Below are 22,244 nucleotides of genomic sequence, written 5' to 3' on the forward strand. Positions count from 1 at the left end.
CAAGTTTGCTTGAAAAAACAAATTCTACAAATATTCATGACTTCTGCTACCTGGTTTTCAAGCACCTTTAAACTTCCTGGACATTTTAAAGAACCCCAAATTGGGGGCACCTGGCTAGCTCTGTTGGGCAACTTGGTCTCAGGGTTGTGAGTTCGGGCCCCACACTGGGTGTAGAGATTACTTAAAAATAAAATCTTTAAAGAACCCCAGATTGTAACTGTTTTGGGTGCATTGTTTTTTTATCAAAAAGTTGGATGATGGGGGCGCCTGGGTGGCACAGCGGTTAAGCATCTGCCTTCGGCTCAGGGCGTGATCCCGGCGTTATGGGATCGAGCCCCACGTCAGGCTCCTCTGCTATGAGCCTGCTTCTTCCTCTCCCACTCCCCCTGCTTGTGTTCCCCTCTCTCGCTGGCTGTCTCTATCTCTGTCGAATAAATAAATAAAATCTTTAAAAAAAAAAAAAAGTTGGATGATGGAAAATTTCTTTCAGAGGAACTTGACTCTGTAATTTCAGCAAATGAATATATATTGTATTTGAAACCCGGAAAGTCATATCCAGTTTAATTATCATTTCTAATCACTTATGAAACGTTTTATGTTTATGGCTATTTTCTTCTAAGAATTTGTTTAAATTCATTTCCAGCCTTATCTCCTCTTTTAGCAAACTGACTAGTAACAATACCAAGGTTGTTATGATTTCCTGTTTTATCTTCTGCACATTTAAACAGTCATTATGTTTTATTTTTTAATTTGTTTTTACAACCTTACTGTCCCTTAAGTCGATTTTATATGTATGTTTAAATCTTTGGATAAAATAAAATTTATATACCCAATTAAAAAAAAAAAAAAAAAAGACAGGGGCCATCACTTGTCACCACTACCAAAATCAGAAAGAGGGAAATGCTCTCCCTTGACAATAAGGGATTTAAGTTAGTTATAAAGACATTTCCTCACCATAAAAGCTTTAAACCACTAGAAAAAGTTACCTCAAACTGTGGGATTTCCTCTTGTGATATATGGATCCAACAGGATTATGCCTGAAGATCCCTAATAGTAAAATAAACAACAATATCGAAATAAAAGCTTTTTATATAACAGTAGTTTCAAGATTTTGGTCTTTCCTTGCAAATATTTTGTACAAGGAATAAATGTAGAGAAAAGCAAACATACTAAATACTTTTCCAACAGAATTTCAGACAGAATTTCAGAAAAGATGGGTATTACACATTACCAGTTTTGCATAATAATGCTCAAAAGAAAAGCCTTAATACCCAGTGAAAATTACTAACCTCAATGCTGCAACATAAGCTATGATTCATGATACCAACACACACATGTGGCCATACTGTGCCAATCCCCATGTTTTCCAGGGCCCCCCAGAGGTATCACACACTCCTCACCCTCTTTCCCTAGTTGTCATCTGTTCCAGATCCTGGCTTTACATGAGACCATCTCTTCCAAGCAGACACATATCTATTTCAACACTTCCTTCCTTCTCTTTCATATACTGCCCCATTACAGCAGAAAAAATCTGACTTTGCTCCATTTATGAGTCACAAGGTAAACTTAATCATAACTGATAAGCCATGCAGGGTACAAATGACGTACTTACAACCAGGCAAAGGGATTGTGATGAGTTTTAAGGTAAAAGTGTATGTACAAATCAATGTTGTCAACCTCTCCAGTCCACGAAGTGGGCTAGAAACCCTTGTCCTGTCTCTCAGTGGGTCTCATTTGTCTTCTGGGGAAGCTGATCCTTGACAGCCTTCTCCCTCAACCAGTCCCTAGGAAAAGAAGCTCTATGAGGGCCTGAATTAGTGTCTTTTTTCTTTACATTTGCTAACTCCAGAACTTAGGAATATGCCTGGTACTCAGCAGCAACTCACTAACTCCCTGCTGCATTAATGAACCAGAACATTCTCTCAAGTCTGGTCTATAAACATTTGGCTCGTTGGCAATTGCCCACCACTATCTTTACGACCAGTTATGATTTCTTCAAATGTCCAGGTTCAGTAATTGCAGCAGCTTAATTATGGAATGAGCAGAAAAACTGGAGACAAGTACCCACCAAGTGGGAGGAAGCAGTAGTGAAATTAAAAACTCTCTGTCCTTCTGCATGGAATATGATTCTGGTCTACAGATAAATGAAGTGCTGGCATACTTCCCATACTGTGGTTTAAAAACATATGGTCCCACATTCATTCATTCAGTATCTACAACAAACAGTATCAACCAAATGCCAAACTCACTGCCCTAAGCATTCGAACTTAGTCAACCACGCTGGTGGAGAGAGAAATAGCCTAGCTTGATACCAGACGCATACCTGCTAGAAAACACTACTAAGTTTTAGAAAGTAGCATATGTGTCAAATGACTGCCAAGGGCCAGGAAAACAGAAATCCTCTTTAAAATAAAATAGAACACATTTATATTACAGATCCTGGGGAGTTGCAGGGTTTTAGAACAAAGGGTGACAAATGCTTTGCTATGTGTCACATTGCTTGGATTTTACATTTTAGCTTAATACTTGAAATATCAAGCAATATTTAAGAAGACTTGCTATCAAATAGAATACACATTCTGTCACTGTGGCCGTCAACACAATCCCGCCTCCATGAAGTGTGGAAACAGAACACAGGCAAACAAGACTCCTATCTTGGCAATTAGGTTCAACTTCCCAGACCAAGCTTAACATTGTAGCTAACAAGTGCCACAGTGGCAAAATGCATCCGTGTAAATTTAATTCCTTTTCCCAGATCTTACTGGCACTTTAGTAGAGGGGCTAACTAGCAACCGTTAACTCAGGAGAAGAAAAGGCACGAGTACAGGGGACAAATGAAAAGGGGACTCTCCAAATCACACACTGAGTAACTGGCCTCCTTTTAAAAATAGAGGTAACTGTGATACAATAATTATTTTTCAAATCATTTTCCCATCGCTTTTGGTATCTTTAAACCTCAGTGAAAACGCTAAGCTCTGACCTACATTAGTAAACTGCAGTTAACATCAGAACAACTCTACCAGTACAAGAAAAGGTGGTAAAGGACTGTGGGAAGCCGAGAAATAAATCTCCTCAAAACAAAGCAAAGTTTCCTTCAATCTCTAAAAGAATGGTTTGGGGGAAACGGAGGAAGTATTTCGGGATTTCAGACGCAGGAATGATGCGGTTGTAATTAATTTCATCGAAGCTTCCATTTCCAGTCCTATCAGATGGCAAGAACTCCTGTCATTTTGTTTGATTCATGTGAAATCTGAATTTGAATTTGATTTTAAGATTTTATTTGAGAGAGAAAGAGCACACAAGCAGGGGGGAGGGGCAGAGGGCTAGGGAGAAGCAGACTCCCCGCTGAGCAGGGAGCCCAAAGACATGGGGCTTAATCCTAGGACCCTGAGTTCATGACCTGAGCTAAAGGCAGACCCTTAACTGATTAAGCCACCCAGGTGCTCCTTGAATTTGATTTTTAAAATATCCAGTGAATGAAATGGTTTGAGGTACCCAGAATAGATCCACAGCATTGTTTCTGTTTGGGACTTTTCTAAAGCTATCCTCTGCCTTGATTCAGCAACTATCCTCCAGACTGTTGATAAACAAGTTTTTAATTTGGCAAGGGTTACATGGGTCCTCTCCTCCTCAGACACTGGCATCTGCTCTCAATGAGCTCACAATTTTTATTAGCATAGAGTGCTGGGAATTGAGTAATTAGAGCAAGGATGGGGGTTTCCATCCCCACAGGAAAGGGTAAACTTTCTGAAAGCAAGGAGGGAGACAGGACAGTAGGTGTACTTGAACCCAGCCAATAACATACTCTAAATGTTTGATCATTTAAATGTATCGATTTTACAATGCAAACGCAATTTGACTTACTTCCCATAGAAATACCTTCTCAATTCTACAGAGCTAAGAACTCTTACCTTCCTAAATACTTCTGCCACTATTTTTTTTTAAATAATATTCCCCAAGTCCCCCCTCCCCAAACAAAGACCTAAAGTGTTCTTATCTAGTGAATAACTAGAAATCACCTCAATTGGGGTAAAGAGGGAGGAGTGGAATGGGGCGCTCTTCTTACAGAAGAGACACATTAATTTAAAATGCACCTACAAGTAGCCATTGAATTAGATCGAATTGGGTGGCATGGGTTTTTGTTGTGTACTAGATAATGCAAAGACGCTTTCCAAGAGCCCAGCTAATACAGCAGCGTGGTAGGAAAAAGGCTTTGAAGACACAATAACATTCTTCCAGCTTTCAAGCTAGAGGCTAAAAGCAGGAATGAACCATTCCCTTTTCTGACTTGAGACACATTCCTCACCCAGTTCAAAGGCCCGAGAATCAACAAGCCTGTACACTGTCTGACGGCTGTCCCTTGTAGGAACTTGTGAGGGACCAAAGGCTCAGGCTGCAAAATATTTTTAAAGACCTAGTTCTAGGAATGTAACCTTTTTTATTGGAATGCAGTTTCCACTCCCTAACCCTCCTCACCTCCAAACACACACACACACACACACACACACACATACACACACACTACACAGGACAAGCTTAGGCAAAAGGAAAGACTTCCAGGGTATCCTACCAATGGAAATAAAATATTTTCAGAAGTCAAGTCATTACCCATTCTTTAGAAAAACATGTAATATTTATATTCCTTCATCTAACCAGAGGGAATGGGATCAGCTTTGAAAGGAAGGTATTGTTAACTGTGGTTCAAAGAGTGCCTTGGAATTGGGAAGGGGGCACTCCCCCCCCTCCCCCCGCCCCAGATAGGACATAGGTTACCCAGTGTCCCAATTTTGTTTTGTTCTGTAACCTCAGGAACTTTAAGGCATTCAAGGTTCTGGTTTCGGTAAAATGTAAATACTGGCTGGTAAGAGATCCTAGACAGGGTTCAAGAAACCACGGCCGTGGCTTTTAGTGGGATACTGCCAGCCATCCACATTGGCTTCCCAAGAATCAGCAACTCCGCATTACCAGAGTCCTTACCTGTGCGCAGGTGGGAACACTTCTTTCAAACCACTGAAGTTTTTTTTTTTAAGATTTTATTTATTTATCTGACAGAGAAAGAGAGAGAGAGAGAGCACAAGCAGGGGGAGCGGCAGAGGGAGAGGGAGAAGCAGGCTCCCCGCTGAGCAGGGAGCCTGATGCGGGACTGGATCCCAGGACCCCTGGGATCATGATCTGAGCCAAAGGCAGACGCTTAACAACTGAGCCACCCAGGCGCCCCATCAAACCATTCAAGTCTTTGGTTCCATTTCACCCATTGCTCCCCACCACTCCCCACTAAAAGCCTGGTTCTCTAAGCAAGTGCTGCTCTGGTCCAGCTAGCTGTATACGTGGGGAAAGGGCAGTCTTGGTGAAGGAACAGAGGGAGGACGGTACAAGATGCCTGATGTCCTGTGGTCCTGGGCTCCTTTCTAATACCATACTTCATCTCTAGGCCTGTGGGAGCCACCTGAGGACTGCTAGAAAGCGTTGTTCTCTGGCCTTGGGCAAACAGCATAACTATTTTCACCAACCACTAACGGCATCAAAAATACAGACGACAGTCTCTGGTAAGAAACCTCGGTAGTCATTTTTCACGTTTTTCTTAGAGGTGAACTTCCAGCTTTCACTCATTCTATAAAAGAGAGAATCAAACTCTAAAGAAAGATCTGAATCTGTGATATAAAAATCCTTGCTATCCCTTCAAGAACCTGAATGACAGGACCACATTATTTACTATTTTCTCAAATCCTTTCCCGTCCGCACACTTGCAGTAATGCAATTCATTGTTTTCTTCTTTGTTCTCTGCCTCCTACAAGCACCAGGAAGACAGCGACACACCTATTTCGGTCCCCAGTGCCTGGCTCACAGTATGAACTCAATAAAAGTTCATTGAGACAGTATAAGCTTTCCTGTTTCTCAAAGAAAAAATAGAAGGAAGAAAAGTGATACCACCAATACAAAGGAAATCATTGATATTTCACCCAAAGCTAGGAATATTCATTATAAACATTTAAGAATCACTTTATCCTAGGCATTCAACATGCAACTGGATAAATGGTCAATGACGGTATACACAACTGTGTTTATAAATACACTTGTACAATGTATAAATCAGACACAATGGCTTCTCTCATCAAGAAGTAGGATCTATTTTTCTTTTTTTAAAGATTTCATTTATTTATTTGTCAGAAAGAGAGAAAGCACACAAGCAGGGGAAGCGGCAGAGGGAGGGAGAGAACCAGGCTCCCTGCTGAGCAAGGAGCCTAATGTGGGGCTTGATCCCAGGACTCTAGGATCATGACCTGAGCTGAATGCAGCTGCTTAACTGACTGAGCCACCCAGGTGCCCCAGGATCTATTTTTTTATCTCTTGAAACTGGGCATGGCTTTGGGACTTGCTTTGGGCAATGGGAGAGGAGCAAATGCAATGTAAGCAGAGGCTTGGAAAGTACTGGTGCCCCCCTCTCACTGCTGCGGGTTGCTCATTCAAATACTATGTGAAGTTTGAGTCAGCCCACTCTGGGTCAGTCAAGAGCAAACACGACTGACAGCCAGCATCGTCCACCAGACAAGTGAGGGAAACCATTCTACACCAACCCGTCCTCGGCCAACTGTCCAACTGTCCATGTGCGCTTCCCCAGGTGAGACAGGCACTGCCCCACAGAACACAGCCTCCGTCACCAACCCTCAGAACTGCGATCTAACAGATGACTGATGTTCTAAGGCCATTGGTTTTGGGGTGGTTTGTGACAGATCAAAGCTAAATGAGGCATACACCTAAGAAACTAGCTTGTTTCATAGACTAAATTCTCGAACAGCTTTCTTAAAAGTTTCTGCATGTTGTTGAATTTCATTCCTCACTGCAGATGATCTGGAAGAAAACTGATATTATTGACTTAGCATATCCTTATTGACAAGTCGCCAAAAATGATACAATATTGATCACTGAGACTTAAAGCTCATCTGTTATCATATTCTTGAAAGTTTCTATTTTGTAATGATAACTACTCCATCCTATTCACACTATACCTGCACCACAATCAGCAAGAACATCAGAGCATCAGTTATAAATGTTTTTAACTATTCGAGGTCCTCTCCGGTTCAAAGTAGAGATTATCAAAGTCATACACACAGTAATATGCTTCTTAGGAGATGGAGCAGATTCCCTAAATTCCACTAATTTCCTCCAAAGTTATCAATACTTGGAGTGAGAGAAAATTACTAAACAATTTATTCTATTATTTACAGGTAATTCTTCTGTCTAAAATAACCTGCTCCCAGAATTTGAAATGGTTTTGCCATGCTTTCTGCTTATTCCAATAGAAAGCTTTAATTCTTCTGAACTCTTGAAAATACGAGACCTTGGTGACCAGAACGTCTTCAAAAGGCTCCTTAACCTTTATAGTTAATCCTACCACACTATATTAAGAACTAGTTATTCACTGCGGTGGAGGGGCAGGGAAGTGCCTACATGCTACTGCAGAAGGACCAGGGGAGAAAACAGAGTAATACAGACTCACACTTAGACACCTTTCCCTTCACAAATGGTTCAAAATTAGAAAAGCAGATCATTTCCCAACTAATGCTTTCCCCCCCATCACTGGGTTATACGAGATGATGCATTTTTATAACCTGAACCGTCTCAAGAGGCATGGGAAGTACAGACTCCTTTTCTGTTTTCCTTTAAAAAAAAAAAAAAAAAGCAGTGAGTCTACTGTAAGAGCTATGTTGTCTGCTGTGTTCCTTCAGTGCAAAACGTGGGGACTCTAAGCAATTGGGCATTTCACCAACTTTCTATTGCTAAGCTTCAAAATTTATGAGCAGTTCATCTCTGGAAACATAAACAAAATCCAGCATTGATGGTGGCCTATGAGAAGAGAAGCTGGGGAACAAGAGTGGGAGAGAATCTTATTTTTCACTTTATACCTTTAAAAAAATTTTTGAAACTACTTGAAACTTACAGTATGTGCATGAATTGCCAACACCAAAAAATGAAAGGAAAAACACAAGTGTGAATAGACCCAGCATGCTATCATGGTCTTAGGTGGTCTTAAAAAAAAAAAATGCTTTTTTAGGTTTCTGTAGGAAACTACTCTGAACTTACAAACAAATACGACTGCACGTCATCAAAGCAGAAAGAGTGCAAGTGAACACACTTAAGAAACAGCAATGACCAAATCTCAAAGGAGATTATACTTCCAGCCAAAAGCAAGCACAGGAACCAGAGGTCAGAGGGTTAAAGCCTTTCACTACTAAAAATAAAAACCACCCACCCAAAGGGATAAAAACATTCTCGAATGGTGGCCTCTAGGATGGAAAGAAAAAACGACAATTTCTTTTGCAGCCCCACCTTTACCCCATGCTTCCTACTCATGAACTGTTCATTTAACACCTGGACCCCTCTCCTGGCTGCTTCATTGGACAAAAGAGCCAAAGATAGCTTTTTCTTGCTTCTTGCTAATATTATATTTGCCAGCTGAGTATCCAAAAAAGGGCCACTCTTCCAAATACTTTCAAGAGCCTTGTGAGCTATTTAAGTAAGCTGGTGTTATTGCCAGCCAGGAAGCCAGGGTTAGAATGATTCAGAAAAGCATAATACTTTGAGGTAGATGGGCACTTTCACCCAGTAAGTATATGAAAAATGCTGACTTTCATGGATTACATATCCTGAATCTTGATTTTTTTTTCCTCAGATAAGTTGTGCCATAAGAAATTTGGTAATTACTTGGATGAACTCCCTTCACTATCATTTTTCCCCCTCAAGTTCCATGTGTCCACCCCCATTCTCTTACAATAAAATATGTGTTATTGGAACACAATAGGTGTTCATTGCTGTTTATTGAAGAAAAAAGGGAAAGGGACCAACAGGAAACTGAGGTCTGGGGCCTATTTGACTGAAGACAGAGCATTCATGCTGATGTTGGGAAGCAGGTGGCCTCTGATCTTGAACCAAAGAAGCTAATGTTCTTCTAATTATTCCCACAATCCCTAAAATTCAAGGGTAAGTATGATTATTTCCGGTATCCTAGCAAGCCCTTCAAATTATTTTAAAATAAACAGGGACACAATCATTGGAGAATAATAGATGAATAATAGTGGAAGACAGAGTAATTACTGAATATTTTGGAGACCTTTAACTGCTATATTTTTACAAATGTCTTTTCTTACATTTTTGCCTGTTTCAAATGGATCCATAACCTTCCTAAAACTAAGAATCATGACTGTCTGTGCAAAATAGAATTTGTTTGACACACTAGATACGTTTAAAGAAAAAAAGAGAGAGAGAGAGAGAGAATGTTTCTTTAATCATTTCAACAAACATAACACAACTATCAATTTCTCGAGATTAAGTGAAACTGTTCAGCAACATGACCTAAATACGTCAGGGCAGATCAGAGAACTCGCATCAAAGTATTTTTCGGTCAACAGAAAACAAGGGGGAAAGTTTATGAACTTGGGTTTACTGGCATCTTCTTCAGGCCAACCAATTAGCATCCAATATATGTGGCTTTGGTTCAAACAGGACCAGGGTGGATGGCAGAAAGTGACACAGAGTGGGGAGCAAACAAAGGATCAAACATGGAAAGCCAAAAGGAAAACAGTGAATACTTACTAGTAAAACATTACTCAATTAAACTATCAGGGTGGGGGTAATAAAACCACAAATTTTCTCTCTGCTTGAAGATAGAGTCAATGATCCAATTAAAATTATAGCCTGACCAACATATTCAATTCTACTGCCCTCATGAATGAAAATGCAGAAAGGGGCTTAAAAAAAGGAAAAGCTGCCTTTTCAATATAAACACATCATTTTTAAAAGCTCTATTATTCAAAGATCACTGGCTCATTGAGGAAGCACAAATAACACTTAACCAACCAACTTTATTTTAAAAAATAGATTATAGCAGAGCCTGCAGCAAGAATATTATTAAGATGGAAAATGTTCCTTTCCCCATAGATGACAGTATCTTATATTCAACTAATCCATCTCCTCCTTTTTTCTGTGAATCAAGAATGGGAGAGATGCTACCATTTCCACGACAGAAGACAAGAGCACGACGGAAGACAAGAACATCTCCTGACCATCATTTAAAAAAGCTTTACGATAACTTTTTTTGCAACTATCTCATATTAGTTAGAAACTAGCATGCTATTATACCATACACATATTAGAATGTAATTCTGTTACATTAAAATTCAAAGTGATTACAACTTCTAAACATGTTTCAATAACATTTTAAAAAGTGCTTTTTAGCATTTGCCGCATAGCTATGGACTTGTAAGGCAAGGAATAATAAATCAAGTATATAATTGTAAATGTGGCAAAAAGAGTTACAGAACTTTAGTGTGAAACTGACTTCAAACTGAATTCACGAGACACTATTTTCCTTGAATACAATTTACAGTAACTCTGTAGCATGAGGAAATCATTGGGAAAATAGCTTTCTTTAAAACAAAACCTTACAATTGTGAAGTGTTCCATTATCCTAAAATTACCAACCCACCAAAATAAAAGGAACCATTTACATACTATACAGCTAAGAAATATATATGATTGTAGCAGAAGGATTGGAAAAGAATAAGTCAATGAAATTCTGAAAGAAACAGTCAATAGACTATTCTAATGAATTACGCAATCCACACAGAGGTACCCAAAGGGCCAGAACTTCTGAATACATTGGCAATTTGACAGCCAAGATAACAGGTCTGCAAAGGGCAAAGCAGTATACAGCTCAACTAACCAATCAAAAATCCTAAAACACAAAAAAGTTGCACAACATTCATGCTGCCGGCAAGAGCAATAACTGAGCTTTTCCATACACCTGACAGAGAAAACTGAAACCGAACAAAAAATTGTGGAAGACTTCCTATAGTCCTCAGTTGGCCTCTCAGATTTCCTTTCTGTTCACTCAAGTGGATATTCCTCACTGAAGGAAGGATTCTGATGGTACAAATGAGAAACATTATCCATAAACAGAACACCTGCATAAGAAGGGGTGATTTCCAGTAGAATAAACAGAATAATGCTATAGACATGGCTTGGTTAAAGCTTGACCTGTACAGTGGGGTGGTATGCTTCCAACAGATGACCTTAGGACACAAGGAACTAGCTGTTGACTTGCATTCTCACACAAGTTTGATTTTTTTAAAAGGGAGGAAGGGGAGGAGCTCAGTTCAGTCTAGAAAAGGCTCCAAAAATTCAGACTTGTGTAGTCTGTGGAGGGATTGTCATAAGGTCTGTTAAAGTCTGCTCGCCTCCAAACCAGAAAGGTTAAAATAAGTCCTGAATCAAACCATAATGAGTGATGCAAAAGCCAAAACAGGAAGAAACAGAATATTCTCATGTACTTCATGATGACCCCACCAACAGCTTCTTCAGAAAGAATCCTCATTACAACTGACCCATTAAAAAATATCATTCTCTCCAAAATATTCCTATGTTTAGTGCTGCAAAGGAGGTCAGAATAATTTAGAACAAAACTCTCAATTACTGATGAGGAAATAGGTCCAGAGAAATCAAGTGACTTGCCCAAGGTCACTTAGCTAGTCAAGGGCACAGGCTGTGTTCTAACTCAAGTTCTCTGGCTCCCAGGAACTGCTTTTTCCATTGCATCATTCAAGATAACATAAAGCTATTTTCCAGGAATTTTGATAAACCAAAAAAACAAACAAACAAACAAAAAACAACAAAAAACAAACAAAACAACAAAAAAAAAAAACCACCCAAACAGCAGGGAACAGGGGAGGTACGAAGTTTTGAATTCCAAGTCCCTTACTGTAGTAGGCAATATACAATATACTAGATAGTATTTATCTGGGGGAAATCAGAGAAATGATTATAATATGTGGAATGTTTTACAGATTTTTTTTAACATAAAAAGCTATTTAAACAATAGTAGAGATTAAGAAGATTGTTAGATGCTCCAAGTTTTCTGGAACAACAGAGAAACTCACCCACGGCTCAGAAGCAGCACAAGGCATAGCATTTACACCAGGGCATTCCTTCTTCCTTACATTTACACCTATGGAAAAACGCTGCCTTGGGGGCTTATGATTCAGTGATGCATGAGGGATGCGGGCTGGCTGGTGAGAAAGACTTATTAGAGAGGGGAAGGGAAGGGGAACACCTCCATTAATCTCTCTCTTACTTTATTTTAGAACGGAAAATTGGAACAAATGTTCCATCCCATAAAGCAATACACCTCACATAACATTAGTTATGTGAGGGCTACAATACAAATCTAGCAAGCTTTCAGGAGGTTAGACCAGCCAGCCGTGAGGAGCTGTCACGTGGGCTGTCACAGGTCAAAAAACAAATCTGGTTTTGAGAGCATAAGCAGCGTTTCCTCCAACCTCAGTACCAAACTTTACCCAGGCCCTTGCAATGAATCTCTAGATTTTCATGATTTGCAAGCCATATCTGGCGTTTTCGTTTCACTGCGAGCTCCCCTGGGCCTAGAAGGGTCAGTTTTTGTTCATCTTATCTGGCTCTGCACTTTGCAAACTGCAGCCGCTCAATATATAGTGTTGACCCTAATACAATTTCCAGCCAAATTTGTTTTTCCTGAATGATCCCCAAACAGTGCCAGCCACAGCACTTGTGTTTCCTTCTCCGTTTTTTTTCCCCCTCCTCCTTCCCATTAGTAAGGGGCGTAAATGTTAGAATCTTGAGCCAACCCAATCAATCCTACAACCACGTGCTCGTGAATTTCCAGACAGGAAGATGAAGGAACGTGGCGTCGTAGTAAACCGTAGTAAAGAGAGGAGGGAAACAAAATGGGGCACGTCACATGGTCATGGCCTGGATTTTTCTCAATTAAAAATAAGAGGAAGTGTGTGTTTCCGGCCTCTGTCAGTGGGCTGGTTGGACTTTCTCATTCTTAGGATTCTGGACTGGATGCACGAATAAGGATGAGTGCATAACATCCTCTGGGGGGCGGGGGGCGTATTTGGCTCAGTTCCGCAGGCACCAGAGGAAAGAGGTGGAGGGAGAGTTGGGAGGGGCGGTGCCCCCGACACCCAGCCCCGGGGGCCACAGCTGGACCCAGGTCCCAGCCCCAACCCCCCAGCCCACCCCCGGCTCGAGGCCCCACCCCGCGCCCGCCGCAGCACAGCAGATACTCGCGCTGATTGGCTCTGGCAGGAGCCAATCAGGGCCCGTCCGCCCCGCCCACTCAGAGCCAGCAGTGCACCGAGGGGCCGGGGCTCACCAGCCTCCGCGGACCACGCGGCGGCGGGGCGGGGAAGGGGCCGGGCAGCCCGGCGCCTCCAGGCGACCGGAGGTGGGCGGGGTGGGAGATTTGTGAGGGCGGCCTCAACCCGCTACAGATTCCCCAACCCCCGGCTAAAGGGGCTCGGAGGAGGGAGAGGAGCCAACTGCCAAATAAATAGGGAGGAATGCAGGAAGCGGAGGTGACCCGGGAAACGGGAAAGTGCCAGAGCTGAGACGGTATGCGTCAGACAAAAAAAGGCCACACAGGGAGGGGAAGGGAAGAAGGAGGGAGAGATGGGAGGTAGTCCTGGAGGTACGGAATCCTTGAAATCACAACAAGCAAATGGAGTGAAAGGAGGAGAAATGCCCCCCCTTTGGGGGGGTGCATAATAAAATGACATAAATAAATAAATAAAGGGCACTTAAACGGGGGCGGCTTGGGTCTGTGCCTTTGCCAAAGCCTGCTCTATGTGCCCAAGCTGCAGTTTCAAAAACTAAAAAACAAATTTGAGGTAAAAGCGGGTTAAGGATAACTGGGCTGCCGTGTCCTTTCTGCCCTCTTTCTTGGGCTCTCAATCCACTCTCTGCAGAGAGTAGGCCACAAGGACTGTGAAATTATGAAATGGAGAAAAAGAGAAAAAAAAAGACAAGGCCAGAAACATGAAGTAAGAGGTGGGAAACAGGGAATGGGAGAAGGGGTTGCTGGAAAGCAAGAAATCAAAATCAGAACGAAGTTGCGGCACCGGTTGACAAAAATTGGAAACTGGACATGAGGTCAATGAGAAGGGCAACCACCAGTCCTGAGCATCTGAGCTGCCTCACATATGTTCTCCTTTAACAGACAGTGAAAAATATTAGACAAGCCTCAACGTTTAAAAACGAGGGGTTAGGAGAAAGCACACACCCCTTTTAGCACCCCTTCCTTTCCTGTTTCAGGTTTTACCTGAGCCATGAGCAAGAGAGGCAGATAGGAATTGCTGAGGAAGTTAGGAAAAGGATGTTTCCACAACAAAAATACTCATTCCTAGGAAAAGTTGTTTGCCAAGGCAGGTCAGATTTTTTTGTTTCAGATGATAAATTGACGATCACATCACATCCTTAAACTCAACAGGGCAAAGGCAAGGGAGAATTCAGGATGGAAGGGTGTCAAGTAGCATTTGGTGCCTCACTTAAAACACACCACAAACACCTCTCATCTTTCCATTTACATCTTACAAAATACACAGTGTAGAATTTTTCTGGCATGGGGCTGTCAAAGCACGGTGTATTGCTACTCCAAGATTATTAGGGATATGATTATAAGTTTATTCCAGCATATTACACTCTTCTTAAGAAAGCTAAGAATAGAAGATTGTTTTGCTTTGGTCGGTTTGTTTTTAATGTACCCACCACATAAAGAGGATTTTATTTTAAAGCCCCTTTAAAAGACAAAAACTCAATGTGGTCATCAATTTCTTTCACAGCAAATATTATTTCTTCTCTCTATAAAAAGAAACCTGTTCAAACTAGGTGAGGAAAATTTATTGTTTCCTAGCCTCTTCTTTCGTCTTCTCTAAAATGAAAATTTTGGTTCTGCTGGGTTTGTTTCCTACAAATCCTCATTACTTTATAAATGAAACACTTTGCAATATAAATGGTTAAAATATTAGAGGGATTCGCATTCCCAAAAACGTCATTTTTTTTAATCACTTAAAAATAACCAAAGTTTTTTAACAGTTGATGTTGACAAATATAATTAAATCTCTTCTAGTGAATCACAAAAATACTAAATGCTAATCAAATGATGCTTGGTATCACCGAAAAATCTTAGTCTGAATGTTTGTGTACCTATATCTTGTTCCAGAAAACAGCGAATGATATGGGTCAAATATTAGAAACTGGTTAGAATCAAGGAGACTGAGACCACAGAATAAACAAATACCTACCAACAGGAACCCAATGCACAATTTCTTATGAATGGACACATATTTAAAAGCTCATTCTATGAAGCATACATCAAAAAGACTATCACAAGATAATCAGTTTGTCAGAATAAAATGCTTCCAAATGCTGGAAACTTCTGCATTGCCAACTCATCACATTATCTGCAAACTATACTCCTCTCTTCTTCCCACAATTATGACCACCAGAAAATAGGCTCAACAGAATGAAGGACAGGCAAATTTCCTATTACAAATGTTTTTCATTTTCAATAGAGCCTTAGCCACTGAAGACGTAAAGCCAACTTTCAGCATGTACTGATATGTCTATTCCTGAACTTAGAGGCAAACAATAAATGCTCTAAAAATGGAAGAGTACTCCTAGGCTTTACATTCAATGCAAAACAAAACCAAAGCCCTGCATTTCCCCAACATAATACTCCTTCTTTTCAATGTAAAAACGTTAAGTAATTTTACAGAAGGTGTACAGTAGCCCCCAAATGATCTGTGTGATGTCTCCCTGCAGGCCTTTGCAAGAACAGACAACTGTAAGGCAGACACGCTGGGATGAATTTCCATAACTCTTCACTAATAACGAGTCCCAGACACATGCAGACTTCACTGCAGACCCCGTGCAAAAGCAGCCATGCCTGTGAGGTGGGTGTGTGAATAATATTTCACAAATCCTGGCTCAGGAGCAAAAAGAGAATGTCACCCATAATTACTTTCTACAGAGAGTCATAAAGAGACAGGTATGTCTCTCTAAATATGTAGGCCTAAACAAACTCTTACTCTTGGATCTTTTTAGGGCAGCAAGAATAAAAAGGGATGTTTCCACTGCTATTTATGTTGCCTTGGTATTGTGAAATCACAGAATTAAAGTACACAGAGCAACTTGATAAGATCACCCTTGAGAGCTCCAAGAAACTATGTGAAATGAAAGGTTTGGTTTAGCCCCTGTGCTAACAAATATTTTTGTAGAGCTGTTCCTTCTAGGGACTGACCTAAATATATAGTCAAAAGAAAACTTCAGTAAAGAGAAAAAGGTTCTTATATACGAACTTCACAAGCCTCAGAACCGGTATAGGCTATGTGTTTTGAAAATACTACAATAAGTACTTCACTTGGGAACCTCAAACGAAAGGCCTCCTGGACCGTGGCTCCAACAGGTTTATTGGATTGTCAGCCAAGTGTCCTGGTGGAGGGAGCACCTTGTGTGCCCTCCCCTCCCCCATCCTGTGAAAGCACTCCCTAAGGAAGCAATGGGAAGGAGAGGAAAGGGGCCTAGGCAAAGAGGAAGAGAATTCCAGCACAAGGTTAAAAGCAGTTTTGTCTTCTGACTTTGTCACCATGAAACGCACCTGCTGTGATGTCCAGTTGAGCTACTGGAGGTCCTCTGGCTGCTTCTGGAAACTGATGCTGGCATAGGCGCTTAAGTCCTCGCTGGAGCGGCTGGTTGAGCTGCTCTCACTGCTGCCCAGAGGCTGATGAGGGGGCGGGGGCGGGGGCGGCTGCGGTTGAGGGGGGCGCTCCTGAGGGCGCGGTTTGAAGTCCTTGACCAAATCCAGGTCTATGTAGTTAAGCCCGTTCTCCAAACCCCCAGCAGCCCCACACACTTGGGCCGGCTCCTTGGGGGCTCCCCCGAGCTCTCCAGGCCTCAGCCACACATTCTCAAAGGAAGCAGAACTGTGGCGTTTCATATCCTCCGTGCTGCTGCTGCCACCACTGCTGCCCCCTATGGCGGCCCCCCCTCCAAAGGGCACCATGTTGCCCATCCGGGTGGCACTAGGTGTGGAAGAGAAGGTCTCAGAGCTATGCCGCCTCCGGCACCCTTGTGGGTCTGCACGGATCACTTTGGCACTCTGGTTACGGTTGGGACTGAGGTTTACCCGGGTGAAGGCGCTCATGCCCCCAGGTCCCTGTGGGCCCCCCAGCAGGGAAGAGCGGGCCACCAGCTCCCCTGCTTTTTGAGGCGCAGTGGGGGAAGCAGAGGCTACAGAGGATGAGGAGGGAGCCGCCGCTGTGGCCCCTGGAAGGCTGGCCTCCTCCACAACAAGGCCTGTCCGCATGTCAGCATAGCTGATGGGGGCAACTGGTGAGGTGTCCACGAAGCTCTGCGCAGGACAACCCATCTGCATGGTCATGTAGTCCCCCCGGCTGCTGGGCACTGCCCGGGTAGGCCTGCACATGCTAGCAGCCCCAGGGGGTGCAGGGCCCGCTCTGCCTGCCTGGACCCCGGCACTCTCCTGCCAGGTCGCCCTCCGGCCTGGCCCCAGGTCCATGTTCATGTATTCCTCGGTGCCAGTCTCTTCCTCTCTGGGAGCTGGCTGGAGCTGGGATGGACACCTGACAGAAGGCGAGCTGTGGGAAGCCACAGGACCAGATAAGTAACCCGGCTGATCACTCCCAAATTCAATATTCACATACTCCCCTGGGCTCTTGGGCTCCGGAGCGTGCAGCAAGGACGGCTGTTGCTGCTGCTCTCGGACCCGAGGTAAGGTGCTGGCCTTGGGATCCCCCAGGGACAGCCTCGTGGGCCGAGCCAGGCGGCTGTTGGTCTGGGCAGCTGTGTCCACCTTTCGAGGCAGATGGGGCTGCAGGACCTGATGGTGGATATGTGGGAGGCCAGGATCTGGCCTCACCCCACAGTATCCCCCACCCAGGCTGTCGCTGCTGGTGGAGGAAGAGGAATCTTCTGCCGTTGCAGCATAGAGAAGGCGACCAGAGCTGGAGGAAAGGCGGAGGTGCTGGTGCCGGGCACTCTCCTCCAGCTCCCCAGGGCGCTGGGTGTGCTTAAAGGACCTTGGCAACGAGTAGTAGGAGAGAACTGGCTTGTGCTGGGGGTCCTCTGGGCCGTAGTAGCAGTCGGAGGGGCTGCTGGTGTTGGAGTCCCCCGCTGGCGACATGTTCATGTAGTCACCAGTACAAGACAAGAGCTTGCCACTCCCGCTCTCCGCGGGCAGTTTGGGGTGTGGCAGGGCATGAGCGTGGTGGCCCCCTACCCCATTTGTCCATAGCTTGCCATAGCTGCTCCCAGAAGGGGCGGCGCTGCTGCTGCTGCTGGGCCCACCTCCAATGTCAGGGGAGCAGCTGCCGCTTGGGGACATCATCATGTAGCCATTGGGGTCCACTCTCTGAGGATGGCGTCTGATCGGGTTGATGATCTGCTGCGGCGCAGACACGCTCTTGGGGCTCATGGGCATGTAGTCCCCACTGCCCTTTCGGCTGCTGGGCACTGGCGCCACTCCTGGGGACATGGGCATGTAGCCGTCATCAGTGTGGAGAGTGGATGTGTCTGGGCGGTGGTGGCCCCCACGCCTGTCCAAAGGGTGCATTTCCAGACCCTCCTCAGGGTAGGAGTGGGTGGGCACGAAGGCAGAGTGCCGGTAGCCAGGCAGTCGGCCTCCACTGCCACCTCCTGGCGGGTAGGCAGGCATCATCTCTGTGTATTCCTCAATGGAAGCCACAGAGGACTGGGATGGGGTCTTCTGGTGGGAAATGGTAGGGGATGTGCCAGCAGAGTGAGTCCGCTTTCGGAACCGATTATCCAGATCTGCAGCACTGGCTGCTTCATCCCCAGCCAAGGCAGGGCTCGTGCCCAAGCCAGCTCCTGGGATGTAGCGGTGACCATTGCCACCCCGAGGCAAAATGTAGTGACCATTGGGGGCGGTGAGGGTGGAGGACCCTTTGCCTCCCATGCAGATGTAGTTGCTCAGCTCCTCCTCACCGCGGGCCGGTGGGGTGTGGCCCAGGGAATCTGGGGTGACACTGCGGAAGGAACTTCGGAAATCGCAAGGGCTGGAGCCATACTCATCGGAGGAGATGAAGCCGCCATCGCTGGGGGAACCGGACACAGAAGCACTAGACCGCCGTGGGAAGAGACAGTCCGAGGTGGAGCCGTGGCCACTGGTGCTGCTGGAGGACAGACTGACCGGGCTGGTGGCGGAAGGTGAGCAGCGAGAAGAAGGCATGGGGATGGAGCGGCTGTGGTTGAGAGGGGGGTGCAGCCGGGAGCTGCCGCGATGCCGGTGGGCGTGGGTCCTGTTGGTGCTGGGACTCACAGGGCTCCCGTCCACCGAGGCCGGGCGGGACATGGTGCCTTCGCCATCGCTGGACGCGCGCACACGGAAAGAGCCCTGCTTGCCGCCCACCATGCTGGCCGGAGAGGTGGCGGTGATGCTCTCGGTGCGAGAGCGGCGCGTCAGCCCCACCTGGCTGGGTGGGGGGTTGTTGAGGTGGTGCCTGCGCAGGGGGACGCTGATGGGGTTGGAGCAGTTGGAGGAGGACTGGCTCTTACTTCGAGGACGGAACTCATCGCTCATGGCCCGCATGGCCTCCAGGATTGTCTCGTGCATGTTCTGGGCCACCACAGAGTCATCCACCTGCATCCAGAACTCCCCAGGTCCTGTCACTGCGGAACGGCCCACTTCGATGAAGAAGAAGTTCTCTGAGTGGCCGCAGCGTCTGATGTTCATCAGCTGCAGCACCACGGCCGCCGCCTCCGAGTTCAGCTTCACGAAGCTGATGGTCTTGCTGGTCAGGCAGAGTCGGTAGATGCCGATCAGGTTCTTTGTCTGACCCAGGCCCTTGGGTTTCAGGATCACCTGCCAGACCTCCTTGAACGCAGGTCCTGGGGGCACGTCCCCGTAGCTCAAGTCCTCCCCAGCCTCCCCGAGGCCGGAGCTGCCGCTGCAGCTGCCCCCACCGCCTCCTGCTCCGGGGGCCGAGGCCCCGTCGTGGTGGCCCTTGGACCGGTTGTGCAGCTGCAGGAGGGCCTGGTACCAGCTGTCCTGCTCGGCCTCGCTGTCCGCCGCGATGGCAAAGTGCTCGTCCCGGGTGTAAAGGGCCACCAGGTGCTTGTTCTTGGAGTCCGCCCGCTTGTTGATGTTGAAGCAGCTCTCGAGGGGGATCGAGCGTTTGGGGGCGCTCGACTTGTGCCGCCACTTCTTCTCGTTCTCGTAGTACTCGAGGCGCGCCGGCCCCCCTGCCTCGCTGGCCGCCCGCAGCACGAAGAAGCGCTTGTGCATGCTCTTGGGTTTGCGCAGGTAGCCCACCTTGCGCACGTCCGAGAAGCCGTCGGTCTCCGGAGGACTCGCCATGCTGCCGCCGCCACCGCCGCGGAGGAGAGGGAGGCGCCGAAAAACAACCGGGTGGGGGGCGGAGGCTCCTCGCCGCGGCCCCGCACATGCAAACAGGGCTGGAGATCGCCGAACCCCCGACTCCGAAAACCACGCCGCCCCCCGCTCCGGGGAGGGGCAGCCGAAAGGGGACGCAGCTGCTGCGCCAAGGAGATGGCCTCGGCCGGAGTTTACGGGCGTTTCATGCCCTGGGGGGGAGGCAGTGCGTCCAGGGTGAGTGAAGCCCGGATCCTCCGAGAGCCAAGTCTCCTCGCAGCCGCCGCGGCCAGGAAGGGGCGAAGATGCATCTCTTGCCGCCCGGGCTGGAGTCTGGCTCAGGCGGGCGGCGGCGGCGGCGGCCAGGGGTCACCGCGTTGCCCCTCCAGGCGCGCGCGCCTTCCCTCCTGAGTTCCCCTCTGGAAGTAGCGATTCCCGAGGCAAATTAAATATCCTTGGGCAGGGGGAGGCGAGCTGCCAAGTCCCAACGTTGCACGGGGTTCTCCCTCCTCCTCCTCCTTCGCCTCCTCCTCCGCCTCCTCCCACCCCCCAACCGCCCCGCCGCCACCAGCCGCCCAAATACCAGCTCAATCGCAGAGACCGCGGCGCTGCGGCTGTTGCTGCTGCTGCCGCCGCCCGCGGACGGGTCCGCTGCAGCCCCCATTCGGGCCCATCTCGGCAGGCGGAGAAAGTGCCTTTTCCACGCAAAACGCTACTAGGCAGCCGAGGGAGCTGGGGACGCGCCGGAGGGACAGGCTCATCCCTGCCCCTCGCTCCAGTCGGCAGGGGAGGAGGGGAGGGGACGAGGGCGGGAGGCAAAGGGGGAGGTTTGGGAAGGAGTCGGGGAAGACGCCTCTTCCCCGGGAGGCGCTGCCTCTGCAGTTACTTCTCCCCTCCTCCCTCCTCCTCCTCGGAGAGTTGCCGAGAGCCCCAACCAAAACAAGCGGCGGCGTCTGGCTCTGCGCGCCGGCCCCCGCCGACCGGGGGCGACGGGGGGGGGGCACTGCGGCTACGGGGCCCTGAGTGGGAGGGTCCAGGGAGGAGGGGGCTCGGGAGCTGGGCTAGATCTTACCTAACAGGTAAGATCGACCCCTAGAGAGGGAGGTTTCTAGTCAAGCCCTTTTCTCCCAGAAAACATAAAAGCTAGATTTCAGTTTCAGGGTGATAGGCCACAGTGAGGAAATCTGTATTTTTATAAGGTCTACTAAGAGACTTGTGGGCCAGCCTTCCACCTTGGAATCCCCGAAATCACTGCAGGGAGGTCCCTCGAAGGAACAGAGGGGCGCTCAAGGGCATATATTGGGGGATTCTGGTCACTCCGAAATGAAAAGAAGGATCCCGGTAGAGTATCCTCTGTCCGGCGCTGTGCTGCAACCTGCTGATAAATTAGGGAAAAAATGTAAATATCACGGCTCCCCCTTCCCCCCCCTCCTTCCTAGGGAAGGGGCGGGATCCACAGGGGTAAAGACTTGGCGAAAAAATGAGATGCCCTTTATCATATTCCGGAATCTGTGTTTTTAAAAAGATATTAGGGGCCTACGGAGGGTTCATAAGACCAAAACCCTACTGTATAAATACTAGTTTAAGTGTTTGTTTCACGCGCAGCTTCCACACCCATTGAACCACCCCATAAATTTTTTACCCTTGACCACAAGGATAATCGGGAGAAAACAAGGATCGTGCCAGCTCGACGCTACGGGAAAATGGATACTTCATGAGTAGAACAGGCCAGCATCGTGGATCTACTTGAACAGACTCTTACAGTTATCTTGGGGTATCAGTCTCACCACAAGCAAAACCTCCCTAAAGTTTTGTTGTTGTTTTTTTTAAAGCTGACCTATAAACAAGCAATGTGTCCCTTCCTTGCCCAGCTGGCAGGAAGGACCCTACGGATGACGTTTGTCATTTGGTGTAATGCTATCTTATTTATCCACCCCATTCCTGGCCGGTTTGGGGTTTCTGCCTCCCTCTCAACGCCGGAGACCATCCTTTGCCTCCGGCTCTCTGACACTGCGGGATG

At 46.5% G+C, this 22,244-nt stretch overlaps 1 protein-coding gene across 1 annotated transcript in view; it reads right to left on the minus strand.

Annotated features, from left to right (window-relative positions):
* The window catches only part of IRS1 (insulin receptor substrate 1), a 60,114-nt gene extending 38,913 nt beyond the window's left edge, over positions 1–21,201 (minus strand). The window contains exon 1 of the mRNA XM_019800192.2: positions 16,472–21,201. Coding sequence (XP_019655751.2) covers positions 16,493–20,209 — 3,717 coding nt within the window. The 5' untranslated portion in view covers positions 20,210–21,201 and the 3' untranslated portion in view covers positions 16,472–16,492. The remainder of the gene's footprint in view (positions 1–16,471) is intronic.
* Positions 21,202–22,244: the final 1,043 nt, after the last annotated feature.

The sequence above is a fragment of the Ailuropoda melanoleuca genome, chromosome 2 (assembly GCF_002007445.2).
Source record: "Ailuropoda melanoleuca isolate Jingjing chromosome 2, ASM200744v2, whole genome shotgun sequence".
NCBI lineage: Eukaryota > Metazoa > Chordata > Mammalia > Carnivora > Ursidae > Ailuropoda > Ailuropoda melanoleuca.